Source organism: Hippocampus bargibanti, linkage group LG10, assembly GCF_051943395.1.
Source record: "Hippocampus bargibanti isolate YZ-2025 linkage group LG10, ASM5194339v1, whole genome shotgun sequence".
Classification (NCBI taxonomy): domain Eukaryota; kingdom Metazoa; phylum Chordata; class Actinopteri; order Syngnathiformes; family Syngnathidae; genus Hippocampus; species Hippocampus bargibanti.
Genome location: NC_142743.1, coordinates 17211427 through 17228302, shown reverse-complemented (window position 1 = coordinate 17228302; position 16876 = coordinate 17211427). Strand labels below are relative to the sequence as shown.

Genomic DNA, 16876 nt, shown 5'->3' with positions numbered 1-16876 from the left:
TGATTGATAGAGTTGGCATAAATCCTGTGACAGAGGCAATTCGTCAGAAATCGACAGTGAACTTGAAACACGACTCACAAGTTCAAAACAATTAATCTGTCTGAGTTCATTATTTTTAACTACCGTATTTTCTGCATTATAAAGCGCAGATTTTTTCAAAAGCTGACCATGCGCCTCATAATCCAGTGCGCCTTATGTATGAAAAAAAAATACAGTAAAGTCTCGTTATAGCGATATCGGTTATATCGATAGTACTGCTTATTATGATACTATTTCTATGAACGCAAGGAGAACATTTACATGCCGCAGGATTGGATATATCGATAGTCCGGTTGTATCGATATTTTTTCCGACTCCAGAGAATATCGATATAACGAGACTTTACTGTATGTCATTCACTACAGGTGCCCCTTATAATGCAGTGCACCTTATGTATGAAAAATGTTTTTAAATATATCATTGCACCTCATATTCCAGAAAAATTGTTAATTAAATCCTGATATTGACTTTGTTGGCCGCGAACTATCGGAATGCGAATGACGTCACATCTATCGATACACATACACATTCATTTTCGCCAACAAGATGCCAGTTTTGCTTATATACATCTAAGAACTTCGACTTCACCTCTGCATCCACTTGGTGTTTCTCCAACGGTATTAACTGGCATTAAGATTTGGAAGCTGTTACAAATCTCGCAGTGACATTAGTTATGTGTCGTGTACGTGGTCATAGCACTGGCCGGGCCGGGCGTAAAAGGGGATGAATCGTGATGTGAATGGCAAACTGCTCTTTGTCTGAATGCGAACGCTTGACCTTTTCTTGAGGGGTTTTCCACAATGGGAGAGGTGATGTGTGGGCAATTAATGATCTGAAGTCAAAGCTGCTTGTCACATTCCTCTTTTTCGTGTGTTTCCCCATCTTTTGAGGAGTGAATCGGAATAACAATTTTGCGCCGTGCAGCATTCCTGCATCTTGACCTTTCTTGGCGATACAATAGTTCTTTTGTCTGGATTATTCTGAATCCACCCTCTATTGGAGAACAATGAAACGGGTCGCTAGCTAGCGAGTTGGCAGTGGTGCTGGCTCGAGCCTGGAGCTGTTGGGTTACGCCCACACTGTGGTAGAGGTAAGTTTGTCTGCTTGCATTTGGTGAACAAAGACTCATGCGTACTTAGATTCTTATCACAGCGCAGTCTCGTCAATTTTGTTTTTAAGAAGAAGCCCACTGCACAATTTTAACTTTACCAATGATGGGCTTCTGTGTAAACTCTTAGTCGTACAGGAGCGGTCCATCAATGAAAAGGTTTCTTCAGCCGTCATCTGTACTTCTTTGAAGGTGTCGGATGTTTCGTTCGTCATCCAAAGAGCTTCGTCAGCTAACTAAAGATTTGCTGGTAGCTAATGTCCAGAGGTGGCGGTTCCAGACCTCTGCTTTGATAGGTCCCTGCTCTAAAGTTGGGGGGAGCAGAGGACTATTCCCTAAAGCTAATCTGATTCTTTTGTCCTGACTTATTATGTTCTATGACCACCAATGATAGGCTTCCATACTACTTGATTTTTTTGTAGACCTCGACTTCGTACTAAAAATTCCCAATTTTGTAATTTGTATCGACATTTACTTCATTGCTCCTTTGCGGCAAACCAAGTCAGAGTTTGAACAAATACAAAATCCTTCCACAAACTGATTTGAAAGATATCTTGAGTGTAAACCGATGTTTTGTGTTTTAAATCCTTCCATGTTTGATGTAGCCGCTAGCTAGTGCTAGGTTAATGTGGGAGTGTTTGTTTCACTGTTCTAGCATCCACGTTGGCAAATCTCGTTCATGCATAATTATCTGATTTATTTTCTGTTTTCTATTTCCTTTTCAAGAGAAATTGTAAATGAGTGAAATCCCTTCAAATGCGATGTGGAGCTTAGGCTCCACACCAAACTGAGCTGAGTGGCCAGCACCACGTTTGACGTTTACGCCTCCCATTCATGTTATTGTAAAAAGTTTTCCTTCCCTAGGAGCAAAGTTTGTGATTTCGTTTCTCTTCCTGTCCCTCGTCCTTATGTTAAGTGAATTTGCTCTGGATTCATGTAAAATCACAATACATGTGATTACATTGCATGTGTATTTTTATATAAAAGATGAGCGAATCACAGGTGGATCAGGCCATGCTTGTATTGAAAAATAGCTCTCATCCATCACCACCTGTGCATCCATGACATCAGGTGGCCCCACGCACTTGGCCGTGTTCCTCTTAGCCAATGTCAGCCACCCTTCAAAATGAGTGAGTACCCCCTCCCCTACCTCTCCGCACCTCCCATTCAGATCGCCGCCCGCTGACAAGCTGTCGGCTCTATTCAACTTGAACTAGTCCGCTAAATGAGGCCAAGTCAGCCGGCAGGCTTGACGATAAACCCCCAGACCACCACTACTCTTTCGATGTCCAATGGCACTGATGATGTACTTCCTCGGGTGTGTGTGTGTGTGTGTGTGTGTGTGTGTGTGTGTGTGTGTGTGTGTGTGCGTGTGCGTGTGCGTGTGCGTGTGTGTGTGTGTGTGTGTGCGTGCGTGCGTGCGTGCGTGCGTGTGTGTGTGTGTGTGTGTGTGTGTGTGTGTGTGTGTGTGTGTGTGTGTGTGTGTGTGTGTGAGACAGAAATAGCGACTTGAACAGTGTCACATTGAGCCGACCCCACCCTAGTGTGAAGGGGCTTATTAACATGAGAAGGCCAATGGGCGTCCATTGTACCTGCTAGCTATTCTCCTTGGATGCAATTAGTCAAGGAAACTAGCAACTTTCCTGTACTTTATAATAATAATAATAATAATAATATTACATTTCATTTCATTTCATTTATAAGTGCCATTCAAAACTCTCAAGGTCCCATTACATTCACAGGATCAGTTTTTCTGTGGGTGAGCAGCGGCAACTAGCTAACATAGAAAGTTAGCTAGCTAGCAAATAGATCACAAATATATAGATATATAGCTATTTAGATAACTAATAGATAGCTAGCTAGGTAGAGATTTCTTCATACCTGACTACAGACACTCCCCACCTTACGAACGAGATACGTTCCGAGTGGTCGTTCGTAAGGTGAATGTGTTCATAAGTTGCTTCAGTGCTATCTTTTCTACGGAATGTATGTTTATGTCAAATACTGAATGGGGAAGTATCAAAAACAGAATTACTGAATTGCGTGCCAGCAGCCATTACTTTTTGTTATGCATCGCGTCCTCCTGGAGCGTCAACTGGGAAGAGGGATTCCCTCCCCGCCCACATACTCAATGCAGCCAATCGTAAACGAGCTCCGCCAAGAAAAGGTGTGCAATACAAAATCTAACTTACAGCATCTCTGTCCGAACATTTTTCGAAATATGTACCTGCAAAAATGTTCATATGTACCGTTGTTCGTAACTCGAATGTTTGTAAGTCGGCGAGCGTCTGTGCTTTCTTCCCTTCCTTCAGATTTGCTTTTTGTTCTGGCATCACTTCTGTCCTTTTTTTCTCTGTTGAATATTTGCCCGCTGTTTTTGATGCTGTATTCCCCACCAGCTTTTCCGGACATCTTTCCTGCCTTCTTTTACCTCAGTGAATGTTTCCTTCCTTCCGTTCACCATCCATCCTTTCTTCCCTTAGATTTTTATTTGTGAAACATATAGCTCTCCTTCCCTCACTTAAACTTAACTTTTGTGCCTTCCGGCTTTCCATCATTTGAATTGTATCACTCTTTGAAACCACTTTTCTGATTGTCTTACCTTTCACCCCATTATTTTCTTTGCTTTCTTTGCATATACCCTTCTTCATAACCTCACTCCTTCTATGCTGTACCTCATTTGTTCCTCTTTTCTGCCTTCCTCATGCCTTCCTTTCTGCAGTCTTTCCTTCCTTCTTCTTTCTGCTTCAGACCAGCCTCCCCCATTACTTTTCTTCTGCCTTCCTCAGACCTGCTCTTCCAACTTTCCTTCCACCACCTCCGTCAATACAATTCCCAATTATTTTCCACTGTTCACAGCATCCACAATATGCATCCATTTAAAACATTCACACATACGCCCAGTATAACAGTAGTACACGCACACTCTGTGTGTCTTGTAACGCCAGTTGCCACGGTGATTAGCCACAGTCACGCCTGCCATTCCGCATCAGCCCGTAGGCGGATGTTACAATTCCAACATGTGACATTTCGACACCCGCAGGACATATTTATTTTTTTATTTTTTTATGCTATACCTGTCATGCTTGTCATGCCTCACAAGTAAAATATAAGTCATTCTCCGCACCGTATTTGTACCTGGAGGGTAGCTAGCACGTTGAATGAGACAGGAGATGCATGTTAACAGTCAATCATGCCCATCGCTACTGTGCACCTGCAAGCCGCGTCCGACATAGTTCCCAGCATGCATCCTGTCGGAATTGGTCAAAGGCTTCAGTACTTCCATTTATTTTACAATTAACCCCTTCACTGCCATAGATGTTTATATTTGTCAATTGGAATCTACCATTTAGGAATACTGATGAACTTTAATGATTTAAAAAATATAGGTTTGTAAGTATGCTTTACATAATGTAACCATGGAAGAGAATCTCACCCAGTGTCTGTGAAATCCAAACTTTAACACAAGTACAGAATTAATAATAAGCACTATGTATATGGATCTTTTTTTCTTACTTCTTGGTCTGTATTTTCAGGATTAAATGTTCATTATATGTTAGAACTATTTAAAATGATTTCACAAGCTGCTTGAAAGTTTCTTTATTTTGGACCCAGTCAATCACCCAGAGGCAAAAACATCATGAAATGTTTTTTTTTTTGTTGCCATTCTGCATATTTGATACGAGGCTTTGTATTTCTTTGGGCTTCAGGCAAGTCCTTAATATTTATGTTTTGGACAATAAGAATGCAAAACAGAGAGAATAGTTTTTCTGAACGCAATTCCTCAGTGCACCCTAAAAGACCCCCATTGTCCCCTCGTTGCTTTGCCGCACTGCAGTTTCGTTCTCCACACTGCAAAGGTGCTTTTAATATGAATGCTTATGAAAGCGGTCAATCATTTTCATCTATGGTCTGCGCATATTTTTAACGTGCTTTTTTTTTTAATCTGGTGCTTTAGCCTGTCACAGTTTCATAAGATGAAGTGACCTTTTTTTATTAAACCGTTTATGGGCAGCTGTTATGAAAGTGCTTGTCAGGTTACAGGGTTACTGCTGAAAGGGTTAAATGACCTCAATTAAAAATGAAAAAATCTTTTCACATAGACACAAGGTAGTGACCACCAAATCTGTCTATCTTGATCATTTATTTTTCAATGAATTGATATTTTAGGGAAGCAAAATAATAATTCCCATCCTTTGAAAAAAAAAAGGATATCAATGTGCGCGTGTGAGAGGGCAATGGGGGAGGTGTACTGTTAGGGTCTTAAATTGAGCTGTAATCCTTTCGCCCTGGTTGGAAATGACCCACTGCGGTTTGGCTCAAACAATATGACAATGAGAACAGACACACGCACACATGTGCATTGTTTTTTGCGGTGACCCTGCTTCCTGTTCATGTTTTCACTTCATCATGGGAAAATGCCTCCAGCGGAATCTGTTTGATTTACTGCAACAGAAGGTTGGTTCTTTTTGGGGACTGAAGCTTCACTTTCAGTTTTATATAGTGATTGTGTGTGTGTTTGTGGTAGGAGTAGATGTCACAGTGTATCTGGTGTTAATCATAGTCAGAGAGTGAATATGTGCAGGCCAACTCCTATCCAGCAGATGTTAAAAATATTGACTGTTTTTCTCACATTTGATAAGAGCACACTTGCGAAATGTAATATTCTTATAATATTCTTATAATATTCTTATAATATTTTGTCAATGGATGCTACAGCTGCGTGTTTGCTTTCAACATTTAGCTTGTAGTCGACGTGCACATTCCAATATGATGTCCCTGATCCACTGGTGAAAAGATGCGTTGATCCTATCCTCTTTCATCTAGAACTGCTTTATGAAACAAAGAGGGTACAGAAAGTGCTAAAGAATGAATGCCTCTCTGTGTCTTTGTGTTGTAATATTGTCTTTGTTTTGTCATATTTGTTTTTTTGTTATTTTGACTTCAAGACGGCGCCGCGAGAATGGCTGCCTTTCCAGCAGCTCATGTATTTTGTTTTTCTACTTTCATTCCTTTTATCGTTTTGCTGCTGTGAAATGTAAATTTCTCCACTCCGAAACTAATAAAGGAAAATCCAATCCAATCCAATTCTGGGGCATGTAGGCAGTCACAGCAGTCTGTACATCTCCCATGGAATATTAACTCATTTTCTGCCATTCCCGACTGTATTCAGGAATTGAAAAGTATGACGTGGAGCGCCATTCCCGGGGGCTGCCGATAAAGTGCTGGTCAGACCTCTGGCAATGTTTTTCTCTCTCATGAGGTGGCAGCATTTGCCTTTTGTCGAGCCACCCCCATTTCAATCTCAGATAACTTCAGACCCATATAATTTAGGAATTAATTACAGACGCTCACCTACTTACGAACATTCGAGTTACAAACAACGGTACATCCGAACATTTTTGTAGTAACATGTAGTATTCTCTCCAGTTGTACATGTGCATATCTTTATAGAGCATATATTTTATTAAACATGAATTTTTCAGTCCAACCCAATACAGGTTACTTATACAAGCCTTAAACATACGTATATAGCCTTAAACATACATTCAGACAAAATATAGCGCTGAAGCAACTTCCGAACAAATTCACCTTACGAACAACCGTTTGGAACATATCTCGTTCGTAAGTTGGGGGGTGTCTGTATTTTTTTTCTGATGAAAGGAGACTCTCTCCTTTCATCAGAAAAAAAATACAGACACTCCCCTACATTGAATGTTTATGTCATCCTAAAACTCAATATTCTCTGAGTCCTGCAATTTGAGCGAAAATGACAAAAACCCTGGCATTGGAGTGGACACATTTTTGCACATCGTCTGACAGTGAATGACTTAATATTTGGTTTACTGCCTAAATACCTGAAATACAGTAATAACCTGTGGTTTGATATGGTTCCACTTTGTCATTGATCACGGAGTCGGCGGCAATGTATCAAACAGTATTTTCGAGGATATACTGTCAGTTGTGCCTTGAGATACATTGTTTGTCCTTTGAACTCAAAGAGCACGCTTGTCAAAACAGGTTTCCAAGGTCACGATCTTGTTAGTAAATTCCTTTTCATAGTTTTCCACTTCACCGTAGAAGAGGTCTTATTGTAGATCCTTGTAAAAAAACGGCATTATAGCCTTTAACGTTTCCATTTAATTTCTTACAAGCTGCCACACCTCCTCTTTGAGAACAGCTGCTCTCCCAAATGCCACCCGTCCTGTTATTTACACGTTCAGTGCCATATTTATCTGATACAAACAACCCAGTAAAGACAAAACACTTTCATGAAAATGGGGTGGGGGGGGGTGGTATTAAAAAAGCATTGACCTGCCCGAGGGTGTTAACATTTGTCAGCTTCAAAATCAATAAATACTCTATTTGTTCATGCACGCCACTCACAAAACAATATTGGCAGTGTGTCTGCTGTAGCATTGAAGTTCATTATTTCCGTTGGTCCGTAGAGAGTAGAACATGGCAGCTTGCCAAGCTTGCGTGTTTACTGCCTGTTGTTCTGCTGACTCTTTTGGGGAGTGGAGGTGTTGGGAGGTATTGAACTTTAACTAACACTTATGGGTAACAGTGTCATTCATTCAACAGTGTTGATTGCTTAGTGTGAACAGTGGCATGTACGCAATTACCTGTGGAACACATTTTTTTTTTCCATCGAACACTTTTCTACATGGTTTCCTATGCTGTTCGAAAATGTACAATTTTGTGTTTTTACATTTTGTAATGGTGTTAGAGTTGCTAGAGTGGTTAGCACATTATATTTTGTACAGCCGCTCTCATTTCAAGCTCAGATAACCCCAGACCCAAATAGTTTAGGAATGAGCTTTTTTTCTGATGAAAGAAGAGAGCCTTAGGTTTCTTACGCTGCATTGAATGTTTATGTAATCCCAAAACTCAATATTCTGTGGTTCCTGGTAATATTCCTGGTATTTGAGTGACAATGAAAAAAACCCTGGCACTGGAGTGGACACATTTTTGCACATTTCTGGGAATGAATGAGTTAATGGACCACTCTAAAATTGGTCAGAGGTGTGAGTGTGAGCACGGATGGTTGTTAGTCTGTGGGTGCCCTATGATTGACTGGGAACCAGTTCAGGGTCTTCCCCACCTACTGTCTGAAGAGTGCTGGTATAGCACTCTTATATATACCAGCATGCCAGAAAATGGATGGATGAATAGATAAATGAACGTTTTACATTGCTGCATGCTCGATTGGTAAACATTTTTATCCATTGATGACGTTTTTCCTGCAATACTAATTTACGATTATTGGTGGATGTGATGGTTGTATACAGACAATGTTAATATGTATAAAGAACTTGTTTTTTACTGTGCCTTTTTATTTTTTTTTTTTTTTTTTTTTTTTTTTTTTTTTTTTGACCTATAGTATGACTCGGACAATTCCGGCTTCATCAGTACAGAGCGCTTTAGGGACCTGTTGGCGACGCATGGCTCGGAGCTGGACCCCCACAAGCTCGAAGTTCTCTTGGCCCTCGCCGATGGCAACTCTGATGGAAAAATCTGCTACCAGGACTTTGTCAATTTGGTGAGGCTGTTACGATTTCTGTGTTTTAGTCTTGTTTGTCATCGTTTTGGTCTGTTTGTGTTTCACACTGGAATTCGTGAACTAGCAACAAAAAATAGATTACCCGAAATACTGTACTGTTTTTTTCTTTTCCAGAAGGGGGTAGCATTTCCTTTTTTTCCATGTTGGCGCTTTGTTCCAGCTTCAGCTGTTGTTAAAGCTCTATATAAAACCATTATTAATGTGTTGCATTATATTTTGGACAGAAACCCTCATTTCAAGCTCATATAACTCCAGACCCTTGAAATTAAATATTTTTTTTCTGATGAAAGAAGAGGGTGTAAGGTTTCTTACGCTGCATTGAATGTTTATGAAGTCCTAAAACTCAATATTCAGTGGGTCCTGCAATTTGAGTGAAAATGACAAAAACCCTGGCACTGGAGTGAACACATTTTTGTACATCGTCTGGCAGTGAATGAGTTAAATAAAGCTTAATTTTACAGAGTAACAATGAAAGTAACAACATGGCTCGACTGTGTAAAACTGACCTGGCCACCCCAATAAAAGGGACATTTCTTGGAAGGGAGTTGAATTCCTTAGAAGCAAACAGTGGTGAGGGGAAGGGTTTTTGTTGGTTGCTAGGTGAGGATAATGGTATTCTATAGTCTGCTTTGCCTCTGCTCAGAAAGCTGCCTCATCAGACTTAATCATACATTGAGTGCATGTCGAGAGTTGACTGAGGATGCTCTCTTCCAAATGTTTCGGAAAAGTGAGACCAATTCTTTTATTTTTGCTTCTTTAACTTTGGTCAAGTGTTGCATCCTGACTGAGTGATTAGCATTGGGTGTCAGCCAGGAAGCAGGCAATCAAAGCACATCATCTGGAAGGATTTATTTTCACAGATAAAATTTAAGATGAATTTGAAAATGTGTTCAACTACAAAGTGTTTTGAATTATAGACTACTATACACTTACGGTTTAAACTATCAACTCATTCACTGCCATTCCCGAATTTATTCGGAAATTCAAAAGCATGACATATAGCGCCATTCCTGAATTAGTTCCGGTTTGCTTTTTCTTGCGAAGGGCGGTGCCGATAAAGCTCTGCTCAGACCTGCAATGTTTTCCCTCCCATGATGGGGCAGCATTTGCCTTTTGTGCAGCCACCCCCATTTTCACCTCAAATAACCCCAGACCAATAAAATTTAGGAATTAATTTCTTTCTAATAACAGAAGAGAGTCTAAGTCTAAGATGTCTTGCGCTGCATTGCATGTTCATGTAGTCCTAAAACTCAATATTCTGTGGGTCCTGCAATTTGAGTGAAAATGACAAAAACCCTGGCACTAGAGTGGACACATTTTTGCACATCGTCTGGCAGTGAATGAGTTAATAGCAGCAATTATGGTCATTGTGTGGCAGGGGTGTCAATTACCCATTTTTTGATTAGCTTTTATGAGTCTCGCAGTGGAAAAATGTACATTTTACAGAAGCAAAATTATGGAAAAAATTATTAGATACAGAAGCAAAATCATGGAAAAAAGATGAAAGGAAGAAGTACTTGAACTGTATAGTGTCTCTTTGCAATTTTGTTGATGATGATACTAGTGCAGCGTGTTCGACCAGAAACAAATTACTTGTGTGTTCTACATACTTGGCAATAAAGATGATTCTGATTCTGATTCTGAAGTAGAAAAACAAAATACAGAAGCTGCTGGAAAGGCAGCCACTCTCGCTGCGCCATCTTGAAGTCAAAAGACCAAAAACAGAAAACCGAAATAATATTACAACACTTTCTGTACCTTCTTTGTTGTATGAAGCAGTTATACAGTAGATGAAAGAAGAGAGGATTAAAATGTCCTTTGCACCAGTGGATCAGGGACGTCATGGTGAAATGTGCACGTCTGCCACAAGCTAAATGTTGAAAGCAAACACAAAGCTGTAGTCGTTTTTTTATGATAATTGCTATTCGCGTTATGGTTCTGAATCCTACCACCGCAATTTAGTCAGGTTATTGCACGGCACATATGAATTCAGATGACGATTTAGACTATAACTGAGTCTAACTGTCTCAGTGTGGGAACTCAACTTAGACTGTGCATCCAAGTCACCACAACACTTATCAGTGGATGTGTTAAACTTTAATTCAAATCAAATATCCCTTGTTTCCAGATGAGTAACAAGCGTTCCAATAGCTTCCGGAGAGCGATCCTCCAGGGGGGCAGGCACCTAAAGGGTAGCAGTCTGCGGGATGAGGTCGGTCTGGGTCTATCCCAACGCCTTGTCCGACACGTTGCTTATGAGACGTTGCCGCGGGAAGTGGATCGCAAGTGGTACTTTGACAGCTACAACTACTGGCCCCCGCCATGGTTGATCTTGACCATCACCGTTCTTGAGGTAAATGATCTTGTTTGAAGAATGGATTGAAATGGTAGAACAGTTTGTCGAACACGTTTTGCACAACATAAAAACCACAAAAAAATATATCTAAGAAAAGACAAAATACAATTATTACAAAACTCTTAGTAACTAGATTAGATTAGATTAGATTAGATTAGATTAGATTAGATTAGATTTACATTCGCCTTTATTACTCTCACGGAGGAGAAATGTATGTTTCATTTTCATTATTATTACTATAACTGCCGCTGTCTGTCTGTATTTCCTGCCCTAGGTCGTCGTTTTCTTTTATTATGGATGTCATATGGACCGCCTAGTTCTGCAGGTGTCCAGCCCATCATTCCTTAGGAGTCCTCTACCTTACCACCCCCAGCTTCGGGCCCAGGCCTGGAGGTACCTCAGCTACGTTTTCATGCACACTGGGTGAGTTGTACGACAAACTGCAACCACAACACAAAATCATCTATGCATCTATTTTACAATCCTAGCCGTCTTCGGGCAGGAGGTAAGGGACACCTTGAACTGGTTGCTAACCAATTGCAGGGCACACATAGACAACATTATGTAGCTGTATAGCTATCTCGCTCGCTAGCGATCTGGCTGTCTGTCTCTTAGCTATATAGCTGCGAATCAAACCTCGGAAGATGGAGGACACTGATTTGGTGTGATGGAAAGAAGAAGAACATTAATGCTAACTCCACACAGGAAGGCCGGAATCGAACCCAACTTCAACGGCCTCAGAGAGTTATTGGCACACTTAGTGGAAATTGTTTGCGCGCTTGTTTGCCGGGACGCTTTGTACTTATTCCTGCCGCGGCTCTTTGTTGTGTGCTCGACGCAGTCACAACATGCCGCTTTTCAGCGCCACGTTGGCCCCATTTACTGCAGTTTGTCATTTATCTGTCAGCAAACATCAAGCCGAGCTGGTGTTCTTTTATTCACACGGTGAAAATGAGCAAATGAGGAACCGGAAAAGAGAGGCAAGATTATTATGGCAGCTGCTGTTTTGGATTTTGGATACAAATGAGAGCGTTTCTGCTGCTTAAATGAGGTTTGGAAGGAAGGGTGCTACAGCTTTGAAGGCCGCAGGAAATGTTTTTGTCCTGCCTCAGGGTGTGTTTAAAAACGTTTTTTTTAATTTTTATTATGCATTTATTTAGTCACGTATCATTTTTCCTGAATACACAAACATTTTGACTGTATTTACACTGACTGCTGTGCAAAATTCTGATTGAACACTGCATTAACTTATTTACTGCCATTCACGAATTAAATCAGGAATTGAAAATATGACATGGAGCGCCATTCCCGAATTTGTGCGGGTTTTGATTTTTCGTGTTTGGGTGCCGACATTGCCAACGTTTTCCCTTCCACAAGGGGGCAGCATTTTCCTTTTTTTCCATGTTAGTGCTTTGTTCCAGCATCTGCTGTTCTTAAAGCCCTAAATAAACCAATATGTATGTATTGCATTGTATTTTGGACAGCCACTCTCATTTCAAGCTCATATAACCCCAGAGCCATATAATTTAGGAATTAACTCTTTTTATCTGATGAAAAAAGAGAGTCTACGATTTCTTATGCTGTATTGAATGTTTATGTAGTCCTCAAACGCAATATTCTGTGGATCCTGCAATTTGAGTGACAATGAGAAAAACCTTGGCACTGCAGTGGACACATATTTGCACATCTGGCTGTGAATGAATTAAACTAGTCAAGCATACCCACAAAACATTAGATACCCACTAATTATATTTCATTTCCTTCATCTTAAAATCATACCTCTCCCTTGAGATTGACATGTTTTATCTCCTGATAATTCTGTGCGTGTCTGTGTGTTACAGGATTGAACACCTGAGCCTCAACATGGCCATGCAGCTGCTGGTGGGAGTCCCTCTCGAGATGGTCCACGGGGCGACAAGGATCGGATTTGTCTACGCGTGTGGCGTCCTGGCAGGTGGGCGGGCCAACAAGCACCGCATGGGTTCATCATATTCATAGATGATATGCATACATGTTTTATGCACCATGACACACTGAAAAAAAACACAAGGTCTCACATTTTAAGCCCAATTGCATGCCCCATCTGTTTGATTCTCAGTATCACTTTCCCCGTCATCTGTGTGTGTCATCTGGACAGATGGCTCTGTGGGCCGTCTTTTGGGGGTTGAGCCGTACGGGTACATCAGAACCGGCCCTTGACATGCACAATTAAGCGGTGTCCTAAGAATAATGGCAAACAGAGTTTGATCAAACCACAAAGAAAATAATACGCTCAATAGCTGGTTTGATCCTAAAAACAAAACACATCTTTGAGTTTGAATGTGGCGATTGTGAGTTTGAAGAAGCTACCAATCATCCAGCAAAAATCACAGGATATTGTTGTCTGAATGGCCTTGTGCATTTCTTACCAAAATAGGGGAAGTCCACGAAATGGTCAAAACATGAAATGCTGCATTCAGACTTGGATTAACTCATTCACTGCTAAACGTGCAAAAATGTGTCCACTCCACTGCCAGGGTTTTTTTTTTGTCATTGTGACTCAAATTGCAGGACCCACAGAGTATTGAGTTTTAGGACTACATCACAGGTGTCAAAGTCAAGGCCCGCGGGCCAAATCCGGCCCGCCACATCATTTTTTTTCGGCCCGCGAAAGCAAATCAAACTTGTTAAATTCCATGATGATTGCTAAAATCTGAGCCAAAATTTCATATTTTTGGATGTCAACCACAATAAAAATCATTATTCTTGACTTCAGATTTGAAAATGAGTTATTCATTAAATTGCTGTGTGCTCTATATGTAATATTTGGAGAGATTTAAACATTCAAATGGGTTCCCCAAATTCATAACGGCCCTCGAGAGGAAACCATAACTACAATGTGGCCCGCGGCAAAAAATGACTTTGACACCCCTGGACTACATAAACATTCAATGAATGCAGTGTAAGAAACCTTAGACTCTCATCTTTCATCATAAAAAAGAGTTAATTCCTGAATTATATGGGTCTGTAGTTATATGATCTTGAAATGAGGGTCGCTGTCCAAAATACAATGCAATACATACATGTATTGGTATATACTGTATAGCGCTTTCACAACAGCAGAAGATGGAACAAAGCGCTAACATGGAAAAAAGGGATATACTACCCCCTTGTGGAAAAAAAGAAATATTGCCATAGGCCATAGCCAGCGCTTTATCAGCACCCAAGCATAAAAAAAATAAAACCCGAACAAATTCGGGAATGGCACTCTGTCATATTTTCATTTCCCGACTAAATTTGTGAATGGCAGTGAATGAGTTAATATTAATGTAAAAAAACTTCCGTCTCTGAATCACTCCCACTGTGCGGTTGCTCGTTTGCGATGTGTGAGTGCACGGGTCAGTGACAAGCACCCCTGTGGATACCAGCTGAGGTGGCCTACACAGAATTAAGCCCAGAGTGAAATGAGGAAGGGGAACACAGCATTAATCAGACACACACATGTCAGCTGTTTTAATGAGATATCGACCACCAGCAGAGAGAACGCGTTGGATGCTTATATGGACCGTAATGTTTTTAATTCATTGTTGTCCACCTGGAAGTCGTATTTCCTTTGAGACATCGACACGATCCAGTAAATATCAACGTAATTGGGTCATCACATTATATGATCAGTTGTTTACAAGTCACTCAATACTACTGGATATTTTATCACTCAATGACAGCTGAATTCAACATCAAGCTACAAAATATAATGCTTTGTTCATTTTCATAATAAAAGTCGTGTTTATTTGAAAATGTCCCGATATCATTCAACCTTGTCCTCATTCGGGTCAATTGGAAGCAAACCCAACTGACTGTGGCCAAGAAGCGCGGTAAACCCCGGCCTGGTTGTCAGTCAACTGCAGGGTAGACCAACAACCATTTAAATTCTCCTCAAGATCATTTTTGGGATTTTCATTCATTTGGAGTTTCATTCATTTCATTTATTGGTGTCTTTATTTATCTATATTTTGCATTACTATTATAGTTGGTCCTTTTTTCATGCCTTTTTGGATCAATAATAGAATATTTCAAATGTTTTGGGATCATCTCATGTTTGAAATTATCTTGTAAAAAGAACATCAAGGCAAGCAGCAGACAGCAGCTCAGCTGGCACATAGACACGGAGGAGGGGATGGGGGTCAGGGCAGAGGTCATAGGTTGCTTCATGAGTCATTGAGCGGTCAATAGCCCTTTTGGTGCACACACATTGGTGCCCTTTTGTTGGACTCAATGAACTTGTTTGTTGACAGCTGAACGAAGAGTGTAATCAAGAGACAATCACAATGAAAAATGATTTGCATGCTTTGCATTTATACGGTAGTAAAAGTTGAATTTTGATTGATTTTTCGTGACAATTAATTCGACGCTCTGCAATTTTCGAATGAGATACGTTCCGAATGGTCGTTCGTAAGGTCAATTTGTTCTTAAGTTGCTTTAGTGCTATATTTTGTATGGAATTTATGTTCAAGGCTTATATAAGTATGTTTAAAGTTTATATAAGTATGTTTAAAGAACAACCGACGTCACTTTTTTGTTTCTTAACTGACATCAAAAAAACGTTTATAGCATCTAAAATACCCAAAACACGCAGTATGATATTTTTATTCAAATGCAAAACAGCAATAAAAATGACTTAAAGTGTCCAAAATCTGCAAAAAAATGAGCTGTGAATTGGGCATTTTCAGAAAGTCCCGCCCCCACTTCGTGACGTCACGCCAAGACGTCTTGCATTGCTGGAGAATCAAAACAATGGCTTCAGATTCGGAGAATATGCTTTCTTGTTACACATCCAGTTATGAATATGATTCAAATAGTTCTGAAGAGGAAAGCATCCATGTTTGCAATCGATTAAAACATTATTCCGTGCCATTATGAGGCAACATTGAGGGGAAATATCTCAACGAAAAGAGGCACAAAATGGCGACCTCATGTGGCCACCTCCGTTTCCACAGGCTGATAAATCAACGTCTAATCTTTGTGTTTAAAAATATCCAGGTGACGTCTTCTCTTACATGATGTGATGTTTCCGGTCTCTGCAGGGTCTCTTGCGGTGTCCGTCACTGACATGACAGCTCCTGTGGTCGGTTCGTCTGGCGGGGTTTATGCCCTGGTCTCGGCACACCTGGCCAATGTAGTCATGGTAATGTGTGTGCGTCTCAATGCGCATAGATGATTATCACATCCCTCACTACACAAGATCATCAAAGCAGCTTCTTTTTGTGGTCCGATCGCAGCTGTGGCTCCATCTGTGAATGCCGTACATTCTATGACATTTTGTGATGGGGAAAAGACTTGATTTTGGAGCATCATGTTTACTTTTTTACAGTTCATACTGTTTCTTTTATAGAACTGGTCCGGGATGAAGTGTCAATTTAAATTATTCCGGATGGCCATGGCTCTGGTGTGCAGTAAGTCTGATTATTTTGGCTACGCAGCAAAATAACCTTGAGATTTTTTTAGTAGACTCTCCCCAACTTGTGAACATTTGAGTTACGAATAACGGTACATACAAATATTTTTGCGGGTATGTTCAGACAGAGATACTGTAAGTTAGATTTTGTATTGCCTGCCTTTTTCTGGCCAAACCCACTTGCAATTGGCTGTGTACTATGCTTCATACACATGTAAGCACAAAAAACATTGGAGGTTTCAAGGGCGGGATGTTTACGCGACAAACACCAAGGCTGACCAATCTGCTGAAATTTTGCCACCGAATTCGGGCCCCGATCCGCCGAGCTCGCTTCCGATTGGCTGCGTAGAGTATGTGGGCGGGGAGAAAATCCCT

General features: G+C 40.6%; 1 protein-coding gene across 3 annotated transcripts in view; it reads left to right on the top strand.

The window, feature by feature from the left end:
• The window catches only part of rhbdl3 (rhomboid, veinlet-like 3 (Drosophila)), a 31968-nt gene that overhangs the window by 13251 nt on the left and 1841 nt on the right, over nucleotides 1-16876 (top strand). For 2 of the 3 annotated variants that reach the window (XM_089007058.1, XM_089007057.1), the window contains 6 exons: nucleotides 8532-8690; nucleotides 10840-11064; nucleotides 11342-11490; nucleotides 12909-13021; nucleotides 16131-16231; nucleotides 16439-16499. In XM_089007058.1, the coding sequence (XP_088863184.1) occupies nucleotides 8532-8690; nucleotides 10840-11064; nucleotides 11342-11490; nucleotides 12909-13021; nucleotides 16131-16231; nucleotides 16439-16499 (808 nt within the window). Of the gene's footprint in view, nucleotides 1-5473; nucleotides 5606-8531; nucleotides 8691-10839; nucleotides 11065-11341; nucleotides 11491-12908; nucleotides 13022-16130; nucleotides 16232-16438; nucleotides 16500-16876 lie in introns of those variants that run through there. The other variant, XM_089007060.1, reaches the window with a different exon arrangement.